The sequence below is a fragment of the Pseudophryne corroboree genome, chromosome 2 (genome assembly GCF_028390025.1).
Source record: "Pseudophryne corroboree isolate aPseCor3 chromosome 2, aPseCor3.hap2, whole genome shotgun sequence".
In the NCBI taxonomy this organism is placed as follows: domain Eukaryota; kingdom Metazoa; phylum Chordata; class Amphibia; order Anura; family Myobatrachidae; genus Pseudophryne; species Pseudophryne corroboree.
Genome location: NC_086445.1, coordinates 487,323,559 through 487,339,667, shown reverse-complemented (window position 1 = coordinate 487,339,667; position 16,109 = coordinate 487,323,559). Strand labels below are relative to the sequence as shown.

The 16,109-nt window shown below is 45.6% G+C and overlaps 1 protein-coding gene across 9 annotated transcripts in view; it reads left to right on the top strand.

Annotated features, from left to right (window-relative positions):
• The window catches only part of TEX14 (testis expressed 14, intercellular bridge forming factor), a 739,191-nt gene that overhangs the window by 381,513 nt on the left and 341,569 nt on the right, over positions 1 to 16,109 (top strand). For all 9 annotated transcript variants that reach the window (XM_063953897.1, XM_063953895.1, XM_063953894.1 and 6 more), the window contains one exon: positions 4,711 to 4,862. In XM_063953897.1, the coding sequence (XP_063809967.1) occupies positions 4,711 to 4,862 (152 nt within the window). The remainder of the gene's footprint in view (positions 1 to 4,710; positions 4,863 to 16,109) is intronic.

Genomic DNA, 16,109 nt, shown 5'->3' with positions numbered 1-16,109 from the left:
TAAATCTGTCAAGGCCCATTCCACAAGGAAGGTGGGCTCATCTTGGGCGGCTGCCCGAGGGGTCTCGACATTACAACTCTGCCGAGCAGCTACGTGGTCAGGGGAGAACACGTTTGTAAAATTCTACAAATTTGATACCCTGGCTAAGGAGGACCTGGAGTTCTCTCATTCGGTGCTGCAGAGTCATCCGCACTCTCCCGCCCGTTTGGGAGCTTTGGTATAATCCCCATGGTCCTGACGGAGTCCCAGCATCCACTAGGACGTCAGAGAAAATAAGATTTTACTTACCGATAAATCTATTTCTCGTAGTCCGTAGTGGATGCTGGGCGCCCATCCCAAGTGCGGATTGTCTGCAATACTTGTACATAGTTATTGTTACAAAAAAATCGGGTTGTTATTGTTGTGAGCCGTCTGTTCAGAGGCTCCTACGTTTGTCATACTGTTAACTGGGTTCAGATCACAAGTTGTACGGTATGATTGGTGTGGCTGGTATGAGTCTTACCCGGGATTCAAAATCCTTCCTTATTGTGTACGCTCGTCCGGGCACAGTATCCTAACTGAGGCTTGGAGGAGGGTCATAGGGGGAGGAGCCAGTACACACCACCTAGTGGTCAAACTTTTAAATTTTGTGCCCTGTCTCCTGCGGAGCCGCTATTCCCCATGGTCCTGACGGAGTCCCAGCATCCACTACGGACTACGAGAAATAGATTTATCGGTAAGTAAAATCTTATTTTAATACACAAAGTTATTAAAAATATTGTATTATAAGACCTTCAGGCTGTGTGTATAAGGTGCATATGAAACATAAATGAATTGTGTGAATGTACACACACTTTGTTTAATGCACAAAGTTATAAAAAATATTGTCTAAAAGAACCTTCAGGCTGTGTATATAAGGTGTATATGAAACATAAATGTATTCTGTGCTTAGATTTAGGTCCCATCAGCATATCTCATTATGGTATGCAATTATTCCAAAATACGGAAAAATCCGATATCCAAAATACCTCTGGTCCCAAGCATTTTGGATAAGGGATACTCAACCTGTACTAGGAAGGACTTACTGGATATTTTAAGTAAAATACTATTATTCATAAGGACAACATACCAGTAAGAATTTCTAACTCCTGGAGAGTTTCCTCTCAATCTAAGAACTTGGGACATTCCCCACTTCACTTAATTTTTATGTATGGCTTACTTACGGGTGTGACCTTTAAAGACTGATTGATGAACCATTGATACCTTGATTAGCGGGTGGTATTTAGTGTGCCTGCTGTTGGGGTCCCGGCGCTCAGTATACCGGCGCCGGAATCCCGACACCCGGCATACCGACAACTATTCTCCCTCTTTGGGTTCCACGACCCCCCTGGAGGAAGAATAAATAGCGTGGCGTGCATAGTGTGCCACCATGCCCGCAGCGTGGCGAGCTCAGCGAGCCTGCAAAGTGCTCATTTACGCTCGCCCAGCTGTCGGTATGCCGGCGGTTGGGATCCCGGCCGCTGACATACCATTCTACACCCTGATTAGCACCTGTATTGAGCAGCCTGTTATTCTATCTATTCATATATAGTGGCAGTTTAGATTTCAGTGTAGTGTAGTGTAGTGTAGTGAAAATGTAACAGGCTTTCCTGGTCAAATTTGTTTTATCGCTGGTGACTGGGAGATGGCTGTTCAGGTGAATGTGGATGGTCCATCTTATGGGTGTGTTATGGGAGTGTTGCAGGTGTGTCACTGAAGTGTTTGCATACGCAGACACTTAATCACACACAATGGAGGCCATTCTCAGACAGCGAATCTCCAGTTATCACAGGGCTGGTGCAAGTTTCTATGGTGCGATTGATGGTGGCGTCTGAAGAAGTGACAAGCGCGATTGCAGCATTTGGAGACATTTAGAGTGGGTGCCTCAGGCTTGCACAATAATAGAAAAGGGAAGTCCTAAGACAACAGTGGGCGCTGATTTAGGAATGTATTTAGCTAAAGAGTTAAATAGATACTATTGTATTAATTCTTTATATGCAAAAGAATTCTATTAGATGGTCTCTGCATATATATCTCTCACCCTTCTAGCTGCCCACAAAGGTGGACCTGGCTGTCCACCGTATAAGGCAGAAGCAAAGAAGAAGGGGGGAGATGTGGGCGCTCAAAGGGGATCGTGAGTCAACAGCTGCTGGTTTTGCAAATAAAAATAATTTATTGGTAAGAGATTTTTCACAGTAGACATAAAATGGCTGTAATGCCTTTAAGAATACATATACACATTCAAAGAAAAAATTGACATAAAATCACAAAACAAATTAGTATACTGATTAAAACTAATGACTGTGTCCAGGGCCTCAGGAGTTATAATTGGGTACCCACCCTATTGAGAGTAAATTTTCTTGCATGCAAAAGCTTGTTTGTTAGTTGCATCATGCACTAACCCTAACTGCAACTAACAAACAAGCTTTTGCATGCAAGAAAATTTACTCTCAATAGGGTGGGTACCCAATTATAAGTCCTGAGGCCCTGGACACAGTCATTAGTTTTAATCAGTATACTAATTTGTTTTGTGATTTTATGTCAATTTTTTCTTTGAATGTGTATATGTATTCTTAAAGGCATTACAGCCATTTTATGTCTACTGTGAAAAATCTCTTACCAATAAATTATTTTTATTTGCAAAACCAGCAGCTGTTGACTCACGATCCCCTTTGAGCGCCCACATCTCCCCCCTTCTTCTTTGCACAATAATACGCATTGATGTACACAAGGGAAGAGCCTGTAGCAGTATTACCATAAAGGTGCAAACGTGTGATTGGCAAAAGACGCACACACAGAAGCCTTTGCAGCCAACTCAGAATTAGGCCGTATAAATTTGTGCTGTCCAATGACTGTAAAGCATGAGTTAATTAAAACAAGATTTAATTTTGCATTATTGAACCGAGAAAAGAAAATAATGTTTTATACAAATTGGGAGGGAAAGGAGAAATAGGAGATGTCCGCACAGGACTTTTTTCTGTCGGCAATAATTAATAAAACCTGATTCAAGCTGTTTAACTCAGAGAACAGATGGTAAAACATATGATGCTTGTAAGTTTGGAGGATAAGGTCATTCCTCCAGTTGCTTGACAGTTTTGATTGCCATTCAGAAACAGTGATGTCCAGTCTCCGTTTCTGCTGTCTTCCCATTTCCCTTTGTCAGCATTGGACAGTGGATGAGAGAACCTCTGAACAAGTGACCAGGCAGAAGGAAGGAAAGAGAGATGCTTCTGCTTTCTGTTGTAATGTAATGTTAACCACTGGTTTCCCTGGTACTAGTTTCTTGGAGAGGACAGAGTGGCTGTAAAATAAGATACCTTTAAATGATCAGCATTATATGTGCCCAAATTTGCAGTCCCGTCTGCACAGACTGGTACTGCTACCGACATGCGTTTCACCCCTGCAGGGCTTGCTTATGATATCTATTATCACTGTGCCAATGATAGTTTTGCTCTACAAAACCAGTTAGTAGGAATTTCCTACAAATTTATATAAATATTTGATAAGATATATAATTATTTTATTTTTCTATGAGATGATATTAGCTGCTTAGAAAATATTTTAGCCATTTTGTTTTTTAAAGTTATATTTTAGTGTACTAATAAATTCAATAGAAGATGTGCCCCCAAAAGGAGTTTTCTTCATTTTTACTGCATTATGAGTAAATAAACCCATTCTACAGTTTAAAACCGTGGTTCTCAACTTCGTTCCTAAAGTGCCCCCAACAGTTCATGTTTTCCAGGTCTCCTCACAGGATTGCAAGTGAAATAATTTGCTCTATCTGTGGGTCTTTTATAATGTGTCAGTGAGTAATAAATACTCCTGTTCAACTGCTAGGTGACCTGGAAAACATGAACTGTTGGGGTTACTTGAGGACCGAGGTTGAGAACCACTGCTTTAAATCAATGTGTATTGGCAGTGGGCCTACAGTAACTAAAATAGCAAAACTGCTACTGCTTGCAGTGTCATGCTGGGGGCCGTCCAGCACAGGGCAAGGCCGCCCAGCATGTTAAGTGCCGCCCAGCGATGTGATCGCAATCCAGAAATCGGCAAGGCTGCGTATGCAGGCGCATTGCCGCCATGTTTCCTATCTCAGGAAACGCAGGCGGCATCATCGGGTGGCCCTAAAAAATGGACATGACACGCCTACGTTTCCTGCTACCCTCCAGTGTCACGTCGGCGTCCCCGAATGCCAGCTGCCTGACACTCACATTGCGATCACATCCTGCTGGGATGTGATCGCATTGTGAATGTCCGCGCCTTGCGGATGCTGCTCATGCGCAAATAGCCGAGAGGTGTCCATTTGCGATTTAGCCACTTGTCTGTCATGGTTGCATCAGATGCAACCATACCAGCAAGTGCTTCATCTGACCTTGTCGCACAGGATTCGATCAGTCAGATAAACAGTGGTTTACAGCTGAGAGGGAACAGAGCTGCCGCTCTCAGAGAGAAGGTCCCTCTGCCTCCCTACACCCTCCCACAGTGTTTGCCGTGCTTCTGATCACTTCTGATTAGTCAGCTTGTCAGGACATCCCATACAATTGCAGCCGCCGGAGAAGTGTAAAGTAACAACCCCCTCCCCCCTTTGCTAATGGAGAATTTATCTTATTAACTAATTTTGCCTTGTCTAGTCTTCAGAAGGAAATGTCTGCAGTATCACTGTAAAATTTCACATTTGTGTTTGTTTTCTAGCAAAAATGACAAGGAGTTCAGGGACATCAATCAGTTCCCTATACCTAAACAGCTGTATTGCTGGGCATCTCCTGAAGTAATTCTAGGAAATACTGTTTCTGTAAAGTCTGATCTTTACAGCCTGTGTGTAGTCATGCAGGAATGTTTAACAGGTAAGTTGTATCATTTGTTTCTCACATGACCTACTCACAAGAATAAAGGGGGATACACTTGTAGCGGTATGTGCTTAAATTCTAAGCAATCTGACTAGATTGCTTAGAAATGAAGCACACATCTCTGTGTGTATGCCCCATAGTGATGTGCGGCCTTGCGCGACTCTATAATCTCCCCCTCTCCTCGCTCAGCACACATTGCGCTGTGTATTGAACAGGGGGAGAGATGTGTGCTGAGCGTTCCCTGCTAGATCGCCCAGCACACATCGGTGCAGGTGTGGTATGGAAGGTAGATAGTAACTAGGTCGACATGGTCTAGGTCGACAGGTCAAAAGGTCAACATGAATTTTCTTTTTTCTTTTCTTTTTTTATGTCATTTTCTTCGTAGAGTGACCGGGAACCCCAATTAGTGCACCGTGTCCCCTCGCATGGCGAGCGAAGGGCAAGATGCCTCGCTCTGCTACCGCTTCACTCGGCACAGATTACCATTCCAATCGTAGTCCACGTGGATCGTTAAGTATGAAAGGGTTCAAAAAAAAGAAAAAATCGTGAAAAACTCATGTCGACCTTTTGACCTGTCGACCTAGAACATGTCGACCTAGAGACCCTGTCAACCAATAGCAGTCGACCTAGTTACTGTCAACCTAGAGTCCGGATCCCCATCGGTACGTGTGTACCTCCCTTTAGTCTTGCAGTATGTGTGACATTATGACACATTATCAGTTATCTATTGTGAATATGTCAGCCATGCACTGTTGAGGATAGTGTTATCTGTGACAAAATACATTATTATGCAAATCTGGCTGTATGATCAAATATTGCCATAATCTATTATTATTATTTTTTCTGATAGTTTTATATTAAGAGTATTTCTTTCTGAAACATTGTGTCCGTATTAGGATACCGTATATGGATGTCTGTGACAGCTTCCAAAGATATTATGATAATACTGAAAAGTTCCTTTAGTTGAATATAAATGTTAGTTTATCTCTTATTGTAATTTATATATGGTTTTGAATACATACTCATTATACCCATTTTAAAGCTATAGTTACATTTAAGATATCGACATTGTTAAACTGTCGACATTGAACAATTTGGTGTGTGCAGAATGTTGACATGTTCACAATGTTGACATGTGAAATATAGATATATGATATTGTGACATTCTGCATGGACCAGCTGCGGAGGGTTAAGGTAAGGCTGCAGGAGGACAGATTAGGGTCAGACTGCAGAATGGGAGGGTTAGGCTGCAGAAGGGAAGGTTACAGTTGTGCTGCAGGAGGTGAGGTTAGGGTTAGACTGCGGAAGGGGAGAGTTAGGGTTAGTCTACAGGAGAGCGGTTAGGTTTAACCTCGCACCCACTTTCTGACACTACTGCCCACCCCCAACTGGCAAGACAGCATTGACCTGCTATTCACTTGCAGTCTGGCAAAACTGTCCCCTCTGCTGACACCCTTACATGTAGAAAATCTGCCACAGCAGCCAGAATGATATATTAGAATATCTAAATTTCTCATACGTCCTAGAGGATGCTGGGGTCACCATAGAACCATGGGGTATAGATGGGATCCGCAGGAGACATGGGCACTTTAAGACTTTGAAAGGGTGTGAACTGGCTCCTCCCTTTATGCCCCTCCTCCAGACTCCAGTTTTATAATTGTGCCCGGTGAGACTGGACGCACTACAGGGGAGCTCTACTGAGTTTCTCTGAAAAAGACTTTTGTTAGGTTTTTTATTTTCAGAGAGGCTGCTGGCAACAGTCTCCCTGCTTCGTGGGACTTCGGGGAGAGAAGTATGACCCACTTCTAGTGAATTCAAGGGCTCTGCTTCTGGCTACAGGACACCATTAGCTCCTGAGGGTGCTGATCGCTGGGTACGCCTAGATGCTCACTCCCGCAGCCGGCCGTCACCCCCTTACAGAGCCAGAAGTCAGAAGAGTGAAGACATGTGAGTAACCGAAGAAAAGAAGACTTCTTCTTCAGTGACGGCATTTTCTGAGGTACCGCGCGGCGAACAGATGCTGCGCGCCAAGTTCCCACACACAGCACTGCAGGGCGCGCGGGGGGGGGGGGGGGAATGGGGGGGTTGCCCTGGGCAGCTAAAAAGACCTCAATCTTCCACTGGCAAGAGGGGACATTAGTGCCAAGGCACTGTCCTAACCCCCGCCAGTATAAATATTAGTGATGAGCGGATTCGGTTTTACTCGGTTTTACTCGGTTCTCAAAACCGAATCTTATTGACTCACTGATGTCACGTGTTTTGGATAGCCAATAAGATTCGGTTTTGAGAACCGAGTAAAACCGAATCCGCTCATCACTAATAAATATTAGAAAAAGCGGGACAGAAGCGCACCATTAAGGGGGCGGGGCTTCTTCCTAACGGCGCTATTTCCTCTCCAGGCTGCAGAGACGCTGGTCCTCCTCACACTGACAAGTATCAGGGGTGCAACATGGGGGGGGCAGGCATGTAAATTGGTGCAATATACGTGATAGTAAAGCGCTACAGGTCTGAGGCAATTTCTTAGTGTTTCAGTCCGTTGATTTGGCGCTGGGTTGTGAGCTGGCATATCCTCTCTGTCTCTCTGACAGACTTTACTGTGGGTCTGTCCCCTATATGCCCGGTGTGTCTGTGGCTGATTGGTGCACGTGTGTCGACATGTCTGAGGCTGGAGGCTCTGCCCAGGAGGAGGCTGTATTAAGGACACAAACGGCTGTTGGGGTGACCCTGTCGGCACCGCCGACACCTGATTGTGTATATGTGTTGAATGCCTTCAATGCTAATGTGGCTCTTATTAGTAAGAGGCTAGATAAGTCTGAGTATCAGACCCAAGCATGGAAGAAATCTGTGGAAGATATTTTATTGCAAAGTCAGGTTCCCTCAGGGTCACATAAACGTACGTTGGCCCAGTTGGCAGACACTGATACCGACACGGACTCTGATTCCAGTGTCGACTATAGCGATTCCAGGTTAGACCCAAAATTGGCAAAAAGCATTCAGTACATGATTGTGGCGGTTAAAGAGATAATACATATCACTGAGGACCCGGCTGTCCCTGATAAAAGGGTCTGTATGTATAAGGAAAGGAAACCTGAGATAACGTTTCCTCCCTCTCATGAACTGAACACGCTATTTGAAAAAGTCTGGGAAAGTCCTGACAGAAAGTTTCAGATTCCCAAAAGAATTACGGTACCTTATCCGTTTCCTTCTGCGGATAGGGAAAAGTGGGAGTTACCCCCCCACTGTGGACAAGGCCCTGTCACATTTGTCTAAAAAGGTGGCTCTTTCGTCACCTGACACGGCGGCCCTTAAGGATCCTGCGGATCGTAAACAAGAAACTACGTTAAAGTCCATTTATGCGACCACAGGTACGCTACTCAGACCTGTCATTGCATCTGCGTGGGTAAGTAGTGCTATCGAAAAGTGGGCAGACAACTTGTCTGCTGAAGTATTGACGCTGGGTTATATCAAGGACGCTGCAGCATACCTTAAGGAAGCTGCGAGAGATATTGGTCGCTTGGGATCAAAGGCCAATGCCTTGGCAGTCTCAGCTAAGCGAGCATTGTGGATTCACCAATGGAATGCTGATGCTGATTCCAAGAAAAGTATGAAATCTCTACCATATAAAGGTAATGGCCTTGATGATTTGGGATCTACAGCTACCGCGGGTAAGTCATCCTTTTTGCCTTATGTTCCACCACAACAGAAGAAAACGCACCACTATCAGATGCAGTCCTTTCGGCCCAATAAATACAGAAAGTGCCGCGGTTCTTCCTTCCTTGCTACTAGGGGAAGGGGAAGAGGTTAACGATCACCAGCCTTGTCAGGCTCCCAGGAGCAGAAGTCCTCCCAGGCTTCTGCCAATTCCACAGCATGACTTTGGGGCTCCTATGCGGGAGTCCGCACCAGTGGGGGCACGTCTCAAACTCTTCGGTCAGTTTTGGGTTCGTTCGGACCTGGACCCATGGGTTTTACAAATAGTTTCCCAAGGGTACAAACTGGAGTTTCAAGACGTTCCCCCTCGCCGTTTTTTCAAATCGGCCTAACCAACTTCTCTTTTGGACAGGGAGGTAGTTTGCGACGCAATACAAAAGTTGTATCAAAATCAAGTTATGATCAGGGTTCCCCAGTCAAAACAGGGAGAAGGTTTTTATTCAAGCCTGTTTGTGGTCCCGAAGCCGGACGGCTCGGTCAGACCAATCCTAAACCTGAAATCCCTAAATTCCTACCTAAAGAAATTCAAATTCAAGATGGAGTCTCTCCGAGCAGTGATCTCCAGCCTGAAGGAAGGGGATTTTATGGTATCGGTGGACATAAAGGATGCCTACTTACATGTTCCCATTTATCCTCCGCATCAGGCTTACCTGAGGTTTGCAATTCAGGATTGTCATTACCAGTTTCAAACGTTGCCGTTTGGTCTGTCCACGAGGATTTTCACCAAAGTGATGGCGGAGATGATGGTTCTCCTTCGCAAGCAAGGAGTCACGATTATCCCATACTTGGACGATCTCCTGATAAAGGCGAGATCCAGGCACCAGTTGGTGCAAAACGTTGCACTCTCCCTAACAGTTCTTCAGCAACATGGTTGGCTCCTGAACTTGCCAAAATCACAATCGATTCTGACAACGTGGTTGTCGTTTTTGGAAATGATATTGGACACAGAACTACAGAGAGTCTTTCTTCCAGTGAAAAAGGCTCTGGAACTTCAGAGTCTGGTCAAACAAATTTTGAAACCAACAAGAGTGTCAATCCATCAATGCATTCGGTTGCTGGGGAAGATGGTTGCGGCCTACGAGGCCATTCAGTTTGGCAGGTTCCATGCCAGAGTGTTCCAGTGGGACCTGTTGGACAAGTGGTCCGGGTCCCACCTACACATGCACCGGAGGATAATCCTGTCTTCCAAGACCAGGGTCTCACTCCTGTGGTGGCTACACAGCTCTCACCTCCTAGAGGGTCGCATGTTCTGGATACAGGACTGGATCCTAGTGACCACGGATGCAAGTCTCCGAGGCTGGGGGGCAGTCACACTGGGGAAAAAAATTTCAAGGAAGATGGTCAAGTCAAGAAACTTGTTTCCACATAAATATTCTGGAGTTAAGGGCCATTTACAACGGCCTTCTGCAAACGGAACATCTTCGAGATCTGCCTGTACTGATCCAGTTGGACAATGTAACAGCAGTAGCGTACATAAACCGTCAGGGAGGAACGAAAAGCAATGCGGCAATGGCAGAAGCCACAAGGATTTTCCGCTGGGCGGAAAAGCATGCAAGCGCTCTGTCAGCAATCTTCATTCCGGGAGTGGACAACTGGGAAGCGGACTTCCGCAGCAGACACGAGCTCCATCCAGGAGAGTGGTGCCTCCACCAAGAAGTCTTCGCAGAGGTGACAAGTCATTGGGGAGTTCCTCAAGTAGACATGATGGCATCTCATCTCAACAAGAAGCTTCAGAGATATTATTCCAGGTCAAGGGACCCTCAAGCAATTGCAGTGGATGCACTGGTGACACCATGGGTGTTTCGGTCGGTGTATGTATTCCCTCCACTTCCTCTAATTCCAAGGGGTAAATTTACTAAGGTGGGAGGTTTTTTTAGAACTGGTGATGTTGCCCATAGCAACCAATCAGATTCTACTTAACGTTTATTAAGCTGCTTCTAGAAGATAATAGTTAGAATCTGATTGGTTGCTATAGGCAACATCACCAGTTCTAAAAAACTCCCACCTTAGTAAAATTTACCCCCAAAAGTTCTAAAGATCATAAGAAGAACAAAGATTCAGGCGATCCTCATTGTCCCAGACTGGCCAAGAAGGGATTGGTATCCAGATCTTCAGGAATTACTCATAGGAGATCCCTGGCCTCTTCCTCTGCGCGAGGACCTGTTACAACAGGGGCCGTGCGTGTATCAGGACTTACCGCGGCCACGTTTGACGGCATGCCGGTTGAGCTTAAAATCCTAGCCCGTAAGGGTATTCCCAGTAAAGTCATTCCCACACTTATCAAGGCCAGAAAATGGGTAACGTCTAAACATTACCACCGTATTTGGAGAAAATTTGTCTCTTGGTGTGAATCCAAGGGGGATCCTACGGAAGAGTTTCGGCTAGGACGTTTTCTCCACTTTCTACAAACAGGTGTGGATGCGGGCCTAAAATTGGGCTCAATTAAAGTACAGATTTCAGCCTTGTCGGTTTTCTTTTAGAAACAATTGGCCTCCCTTCCAGAAGTTCAGACTTTCGTGAAAGGCGTGCTGCACATCCAACCTTCATTTGTGCCTCAAGTGGAACCATGGGATCTTAATGTGGTGTTGCAGTTCCTTCAATAACATTGGTTTGAACCTTTACGGAAGGTGGAGCTGAAATTCCTCACTTGGAAAGTGGTCATCCTGTTGGCCTTGGCATCTGCAAGGCGGGTGTCTGAGTTAGCGGCCTTGTCTCACAAGAGCCCTTATTTGATCTTCCATGAAGATAGAGCTGAATTGAGGACACGTCAACAATTTCTACCGAAGGTAGTTTCATCTTTCCACATATACCAACCTATTGTGGTGCCTGTGGCTACTGACGCCTTCGCTGAGTCAAAATCTCTGGATGTTGTCAGAGCTTTGAAGATTTATGTCGCCAGAACGGCTCAGATTAGGAAAACAGAGGCTCTGTTTGTCCTGTATGCTCCCAACAAGGTTGTGTGTCCTGCTTCCAAGCAGACCATTGCACGCTGGATCTGTAATACGATTCAGCATGCTCATTCCACGGCTGGATTGCCGTTACCGAAATCGGTGAAGGCCCATTCTACCAGAAAGGTGGGCTCATCCTAGGCGGCTGCCAGGGGGGTCTCGGTATTACAACTTTGCCGGGCAGCTACTTGGTCGGTGTCAAACACATTTGCAAAGTTCTACAAGTTTGACACCTTGGCCGATGAAGACCTAAAGTTTGGTCAGTCGGTGCTGCAGAGTCATCCGCACTCTCCCGCCCGTTCTAGAGCTTTGGTATAACCCCATGGTTCTATGGTGAACCCAGCATCCTCTAGGACGTATGAGAAAATAGGATTTTAATACCTACCGGTAAATTCTTTTCTCTTAGTCCGTAGAGGATGCTGGGCGCCCGTCCCAGTGCGTACTGTATCTGCAGTTATTAGTTGTGGTTACACGCATGTTGTGTTAAGTTATAGTCAGTCTGTTGCTGAAATTGTTCATGCCGTTGACTTGTGTTCTGTTGAATGCCACGTTGTGCGGCATGCTTGAGGTGTGAGCTGGTATGAGTCTCACCTTAGTTTAAAAGTAAATCCTTTCCTCGAAATGTCCGTCTCCCTGGGCACAGTTCCTATAACTGGAGTCTGGAGGAGGGGCATAGAGGGAGGAGCCAGTTCACACCCTTTCAAAGTCTTAAAGTGCCCATGTCTCCTGCGGATCCCGTCTATACCCCATGGTTCTATGATGACCCCAGCATCCTCTACGGACTAAGAGAAAAGGATTTACCGGTAGGTATTAAAATCCTATTATCTCCTCCAAGCAGCAGGGGCTTGAGAATAGGAATACTGCTTTTGCTCTTGCTATGGGAATGATAGGAGAATTTATTTACCATTAAAGAGGGTATTCAATGGGTGCTGTTTTTTCGACCAGTCGAAAAAACTGCACTTTTTGCCAGTTTTTAGGTTGCATTTACATTCAACCTATTTAATGCCCGTGCCATTTTTGTCAACTGGTCGAAAAATATGGCACTGGCGAAGACCACGTGTATTGGCGAATTTGTCGCCTATACATGTGTTTTGGCAAATTCATGGGTGTTTTTCGCCTGTTTTTGAAACAATATTCGCTGGTTCGAAAAAAAAAGGGAAACGGGATGGGCGAAAACTAGATTTAAAAAATAGTCGAAAACACCCGCAATTGAAATACCCTGTTTCAAATGAGTGCCTTTTTTTTTGACCAGTCGAAAAAAAGGCACTTAATTGAATACGACCCTAAATATTTAGCATCTGCTTTAAAATGCTAAAATATGAGTTACTGATGTTTGTACTTATGCTTTCGGATGTTGGGCCAAATGTAATTTGGCTCAGGCCCCCTCCCTTCCATTAGTTTCAATTGGAGGAATCGGTAGAAAACAGTTACGGCTGGGTTAAGTGGGGTTGAACAGGGGCGGCCTGAGGTGATCCAGCATAATCCAAGTCCGTTTTACTAATAAGAAAATAATTAAGGCAAATAGTGTAAACCAAAAATCATATACTGCTATACAATTATTAAATATAATTTATTACCAGTGTAACCCAGTGCTAAATGCCTGGGATTAATGGGGGCTTGGTGGTACATCCAGAGATGCAGTCAGTCATCAGCCTGTGTTCCATCACAATGGAAGTCGAGGGTCACCTTATCAGAACAATAGTTGACTGTGTAGAGGTTACTTTAGACCAGGGGTGGCCAACCAGTCAGAGACAAAGAGCCAAAAAATCTTGTTAGGTACGTCAAAGAGCCGACATCAAGCCGAAGGAGCGTGTGCAAAAATGGGGTGTGACCTTGTGCCTGATAGGCCACACCCCGGTATAAAATACAATGAAAATGCCAGATCCACATAAAATACATTTTAAAGCCAGAATCAACATAAAATACATTGAAAAAGACACTTCCACATAAAAATAATTTAAGAATCCAGATCCACATAAAAGATATTAAAAAAGCCATATTCACATAATACACTTCAGCTCCTCTATGTGTCACTCCAGCCAGCACCTTCCTGTGTCACTCCAGCAAGCTCCCCCATGTGTCAATGTGTCACTCCAGCAAGCTTCCCCCATGTGTCAATGTGTCACTCCAGTCAGTACCCTCCTGTGTCACTCCAGCCAGCACCTTCCCGTGTCACTCCAGCAAGCTCCCCCATGTGTCAATGTGTCACTCCAGCAAGCTTCCCCCATGTGTCAATGTGTCACTCCAGTCAGTACCCTCCTGTGTCACTCCAGCCAGCACCTTCCCGTGTCACTCCAGCAAGCTCCCCCATGTGTCACTCCAGCCAGCACCCTCCTGTGTCACTCCAGTCAGCTCCCCATTGTGTCACTTCTGCCAGGATTCTCCTTTGTCACTCCAGCCAGCTCCCCCATTGTGTCACTCCAGCCAGCTCCCCCATTGTGTCACTCCAGCCAGCACCCTCCTGTGTCACTCCAGCCAGCACCCTCCTGTGTCACTCCAGCCAGCACCCTCCTGTGTCACTCCTGGTAGGAGAGCCATTATATCTCTCCTACCAGGATCCTTCTGTGTCACTCCAGCCAGCTCCCCCTTGTGTCACTCCAGCCCACATCATATGTCACTACAGCCCAGTATCTGGCTCCCTCAGTTTTCAGTCGCCGTAGTGCTGCTGTGTGTCTAGTTGGAGTGCACCAGTTTCCAGGATCTGTTGTGGTCAAGTGACTGAGTGTCGGGAGTCACATTTGAATAAAGAAAGAGCCGCATGCGGCTCAAGAGCCACAGGTTGGCCACGGCTGCTTTAGACCTTTGTCTGGGGGAGCTGTGTGGTTATTGTGAGAATGGGGATTGAAACAAAAGAGAGGTTAATACCTAAACCAGAGTGTTCTGAGAGCTGGAACATGTAGAGCAGACTACCCATATGGAATTTGGGGAATACAGAATTCAGCTATAGCGAGGTCACCTGTGGCTTTATACCGGTATAAAGGGCAGTGTGTGCCAAGAGAACTGTGTTTATATACAACTGTAACTTTGCTACATAAGAAGGTGCTGATAGTGATTATCATATAAAAAATACAGAAAGAATTATCTTAACAGTCAGCTGCTGCATAATTATACTAATTACGAGACTATAGTGTTTATCTAATTATCTTCAAAAAGTACATTTAGTACAGTTGTCCAGTTGCCTGAACCAAAATCCCTACAAATGCAGTAACATTGAGGCCTCACTGAACATTTCTGTTCTTAATACTTAAATAGTAATTTGCATGGTGATTGTGGAATAGAGTTCAATTTATGACCGCTATTGTAAAATTCCAACATTCATCTACAGCACAGGTTCTCAAACTCGGTCCTCAGGACCCCACACAGGGCATGTTTTGCAGGTCTCCTCACAGAATCGCAAGTGAAATAATGAGCTCCACCTGTGGACCTTTTAAAATGTGTCAGTGAGTAATTAATACACCTGTGCACCTGCTGGGTTACCTGCAAAACATGCACTGTGTGTGCCCCCGAGGACCGAGTTTGAGAACCTCTGATCTACAGTGTAATTCTCATCCCTACACCCCCATTTTACTAGTATACTGTTGCAAACTGTGGCTTCTTGACAGTTTATTACAAGATTATTTCTCTATCGTCCTAGTGGATGCTGGGGTTCCTGAAAGGACCATGGGGAATAGCGGCTCCGCAGGAGACAGGGCACAAAAAGTAAAGCTTTAGGATCAGGTGGTGTGCACTGGCTCCTCCCCCTATGACCCTCCTCCAAGCCTCAGTTAGATTTTTGTGCCCGGCCGAGAAGGGTGCAATCTAGGTGGCTCTCCTAAAGAGCTGCTTAGAAAAGTTTAGCTTAGGTTTTTTATTTTACAGTGAGTCCTGCTGGCAACAGGATCACTGCAACGAGGGACTTAGGGGAGAAGATGTGAACTCACCTGCGTGCAGGATGGATTGGCTTCTTTGGCTACTGGACATTAGCTCCAGAGGGACGATCACAGGTACAGCCTGGATGGTCACCGGAGCCTCGCCGCCGGCCCCCTTGCAGATGCTGAAACAAGAAGAAGGTCCAGAATCGGCGGCATGAAGACTCCTCAGTCTTCTTAAGGTAGCGCACAGCACTGCAGCTGTGCGCCATTTCCTCTCAGCACACTTCACACGGCAGTCACTGAGGGTGCAGGGCGCTGGAAGGGGGGCGCCCTGGGAGGCAATGAAAACCTATTTTTGGCTAAAAATACCTCACATATAGCCTCCGGGGGCTATATGGAGATATTTAACCCCTGCCAGAATCCGTTAAGAGCGGGAGACGAGGCCGCCGAAAAAGGGGCGGGGCCTATCTCCTCAGCACACAGCGCCATTTTCCCTCACAGAAAGGCTGGAGGGAAGGCTCCCAGGCTCTCCCCTGCACTGCACTACAGAAACAGGGTTAAAACAGAGAGGGGGGGCACTAATTTGGCGTTAGAAATATATAAAAAAGATGCTATAAGGGAAAACACTTATATAAGGTTGTCCCTATATAATTATAGCGTTTTTGGTGTGTGCTGGCAAACTCTCCCTCTGTCTCTCCAAAGGGCTAGTAGGTCCTGTCCTCTATCAGAGCATT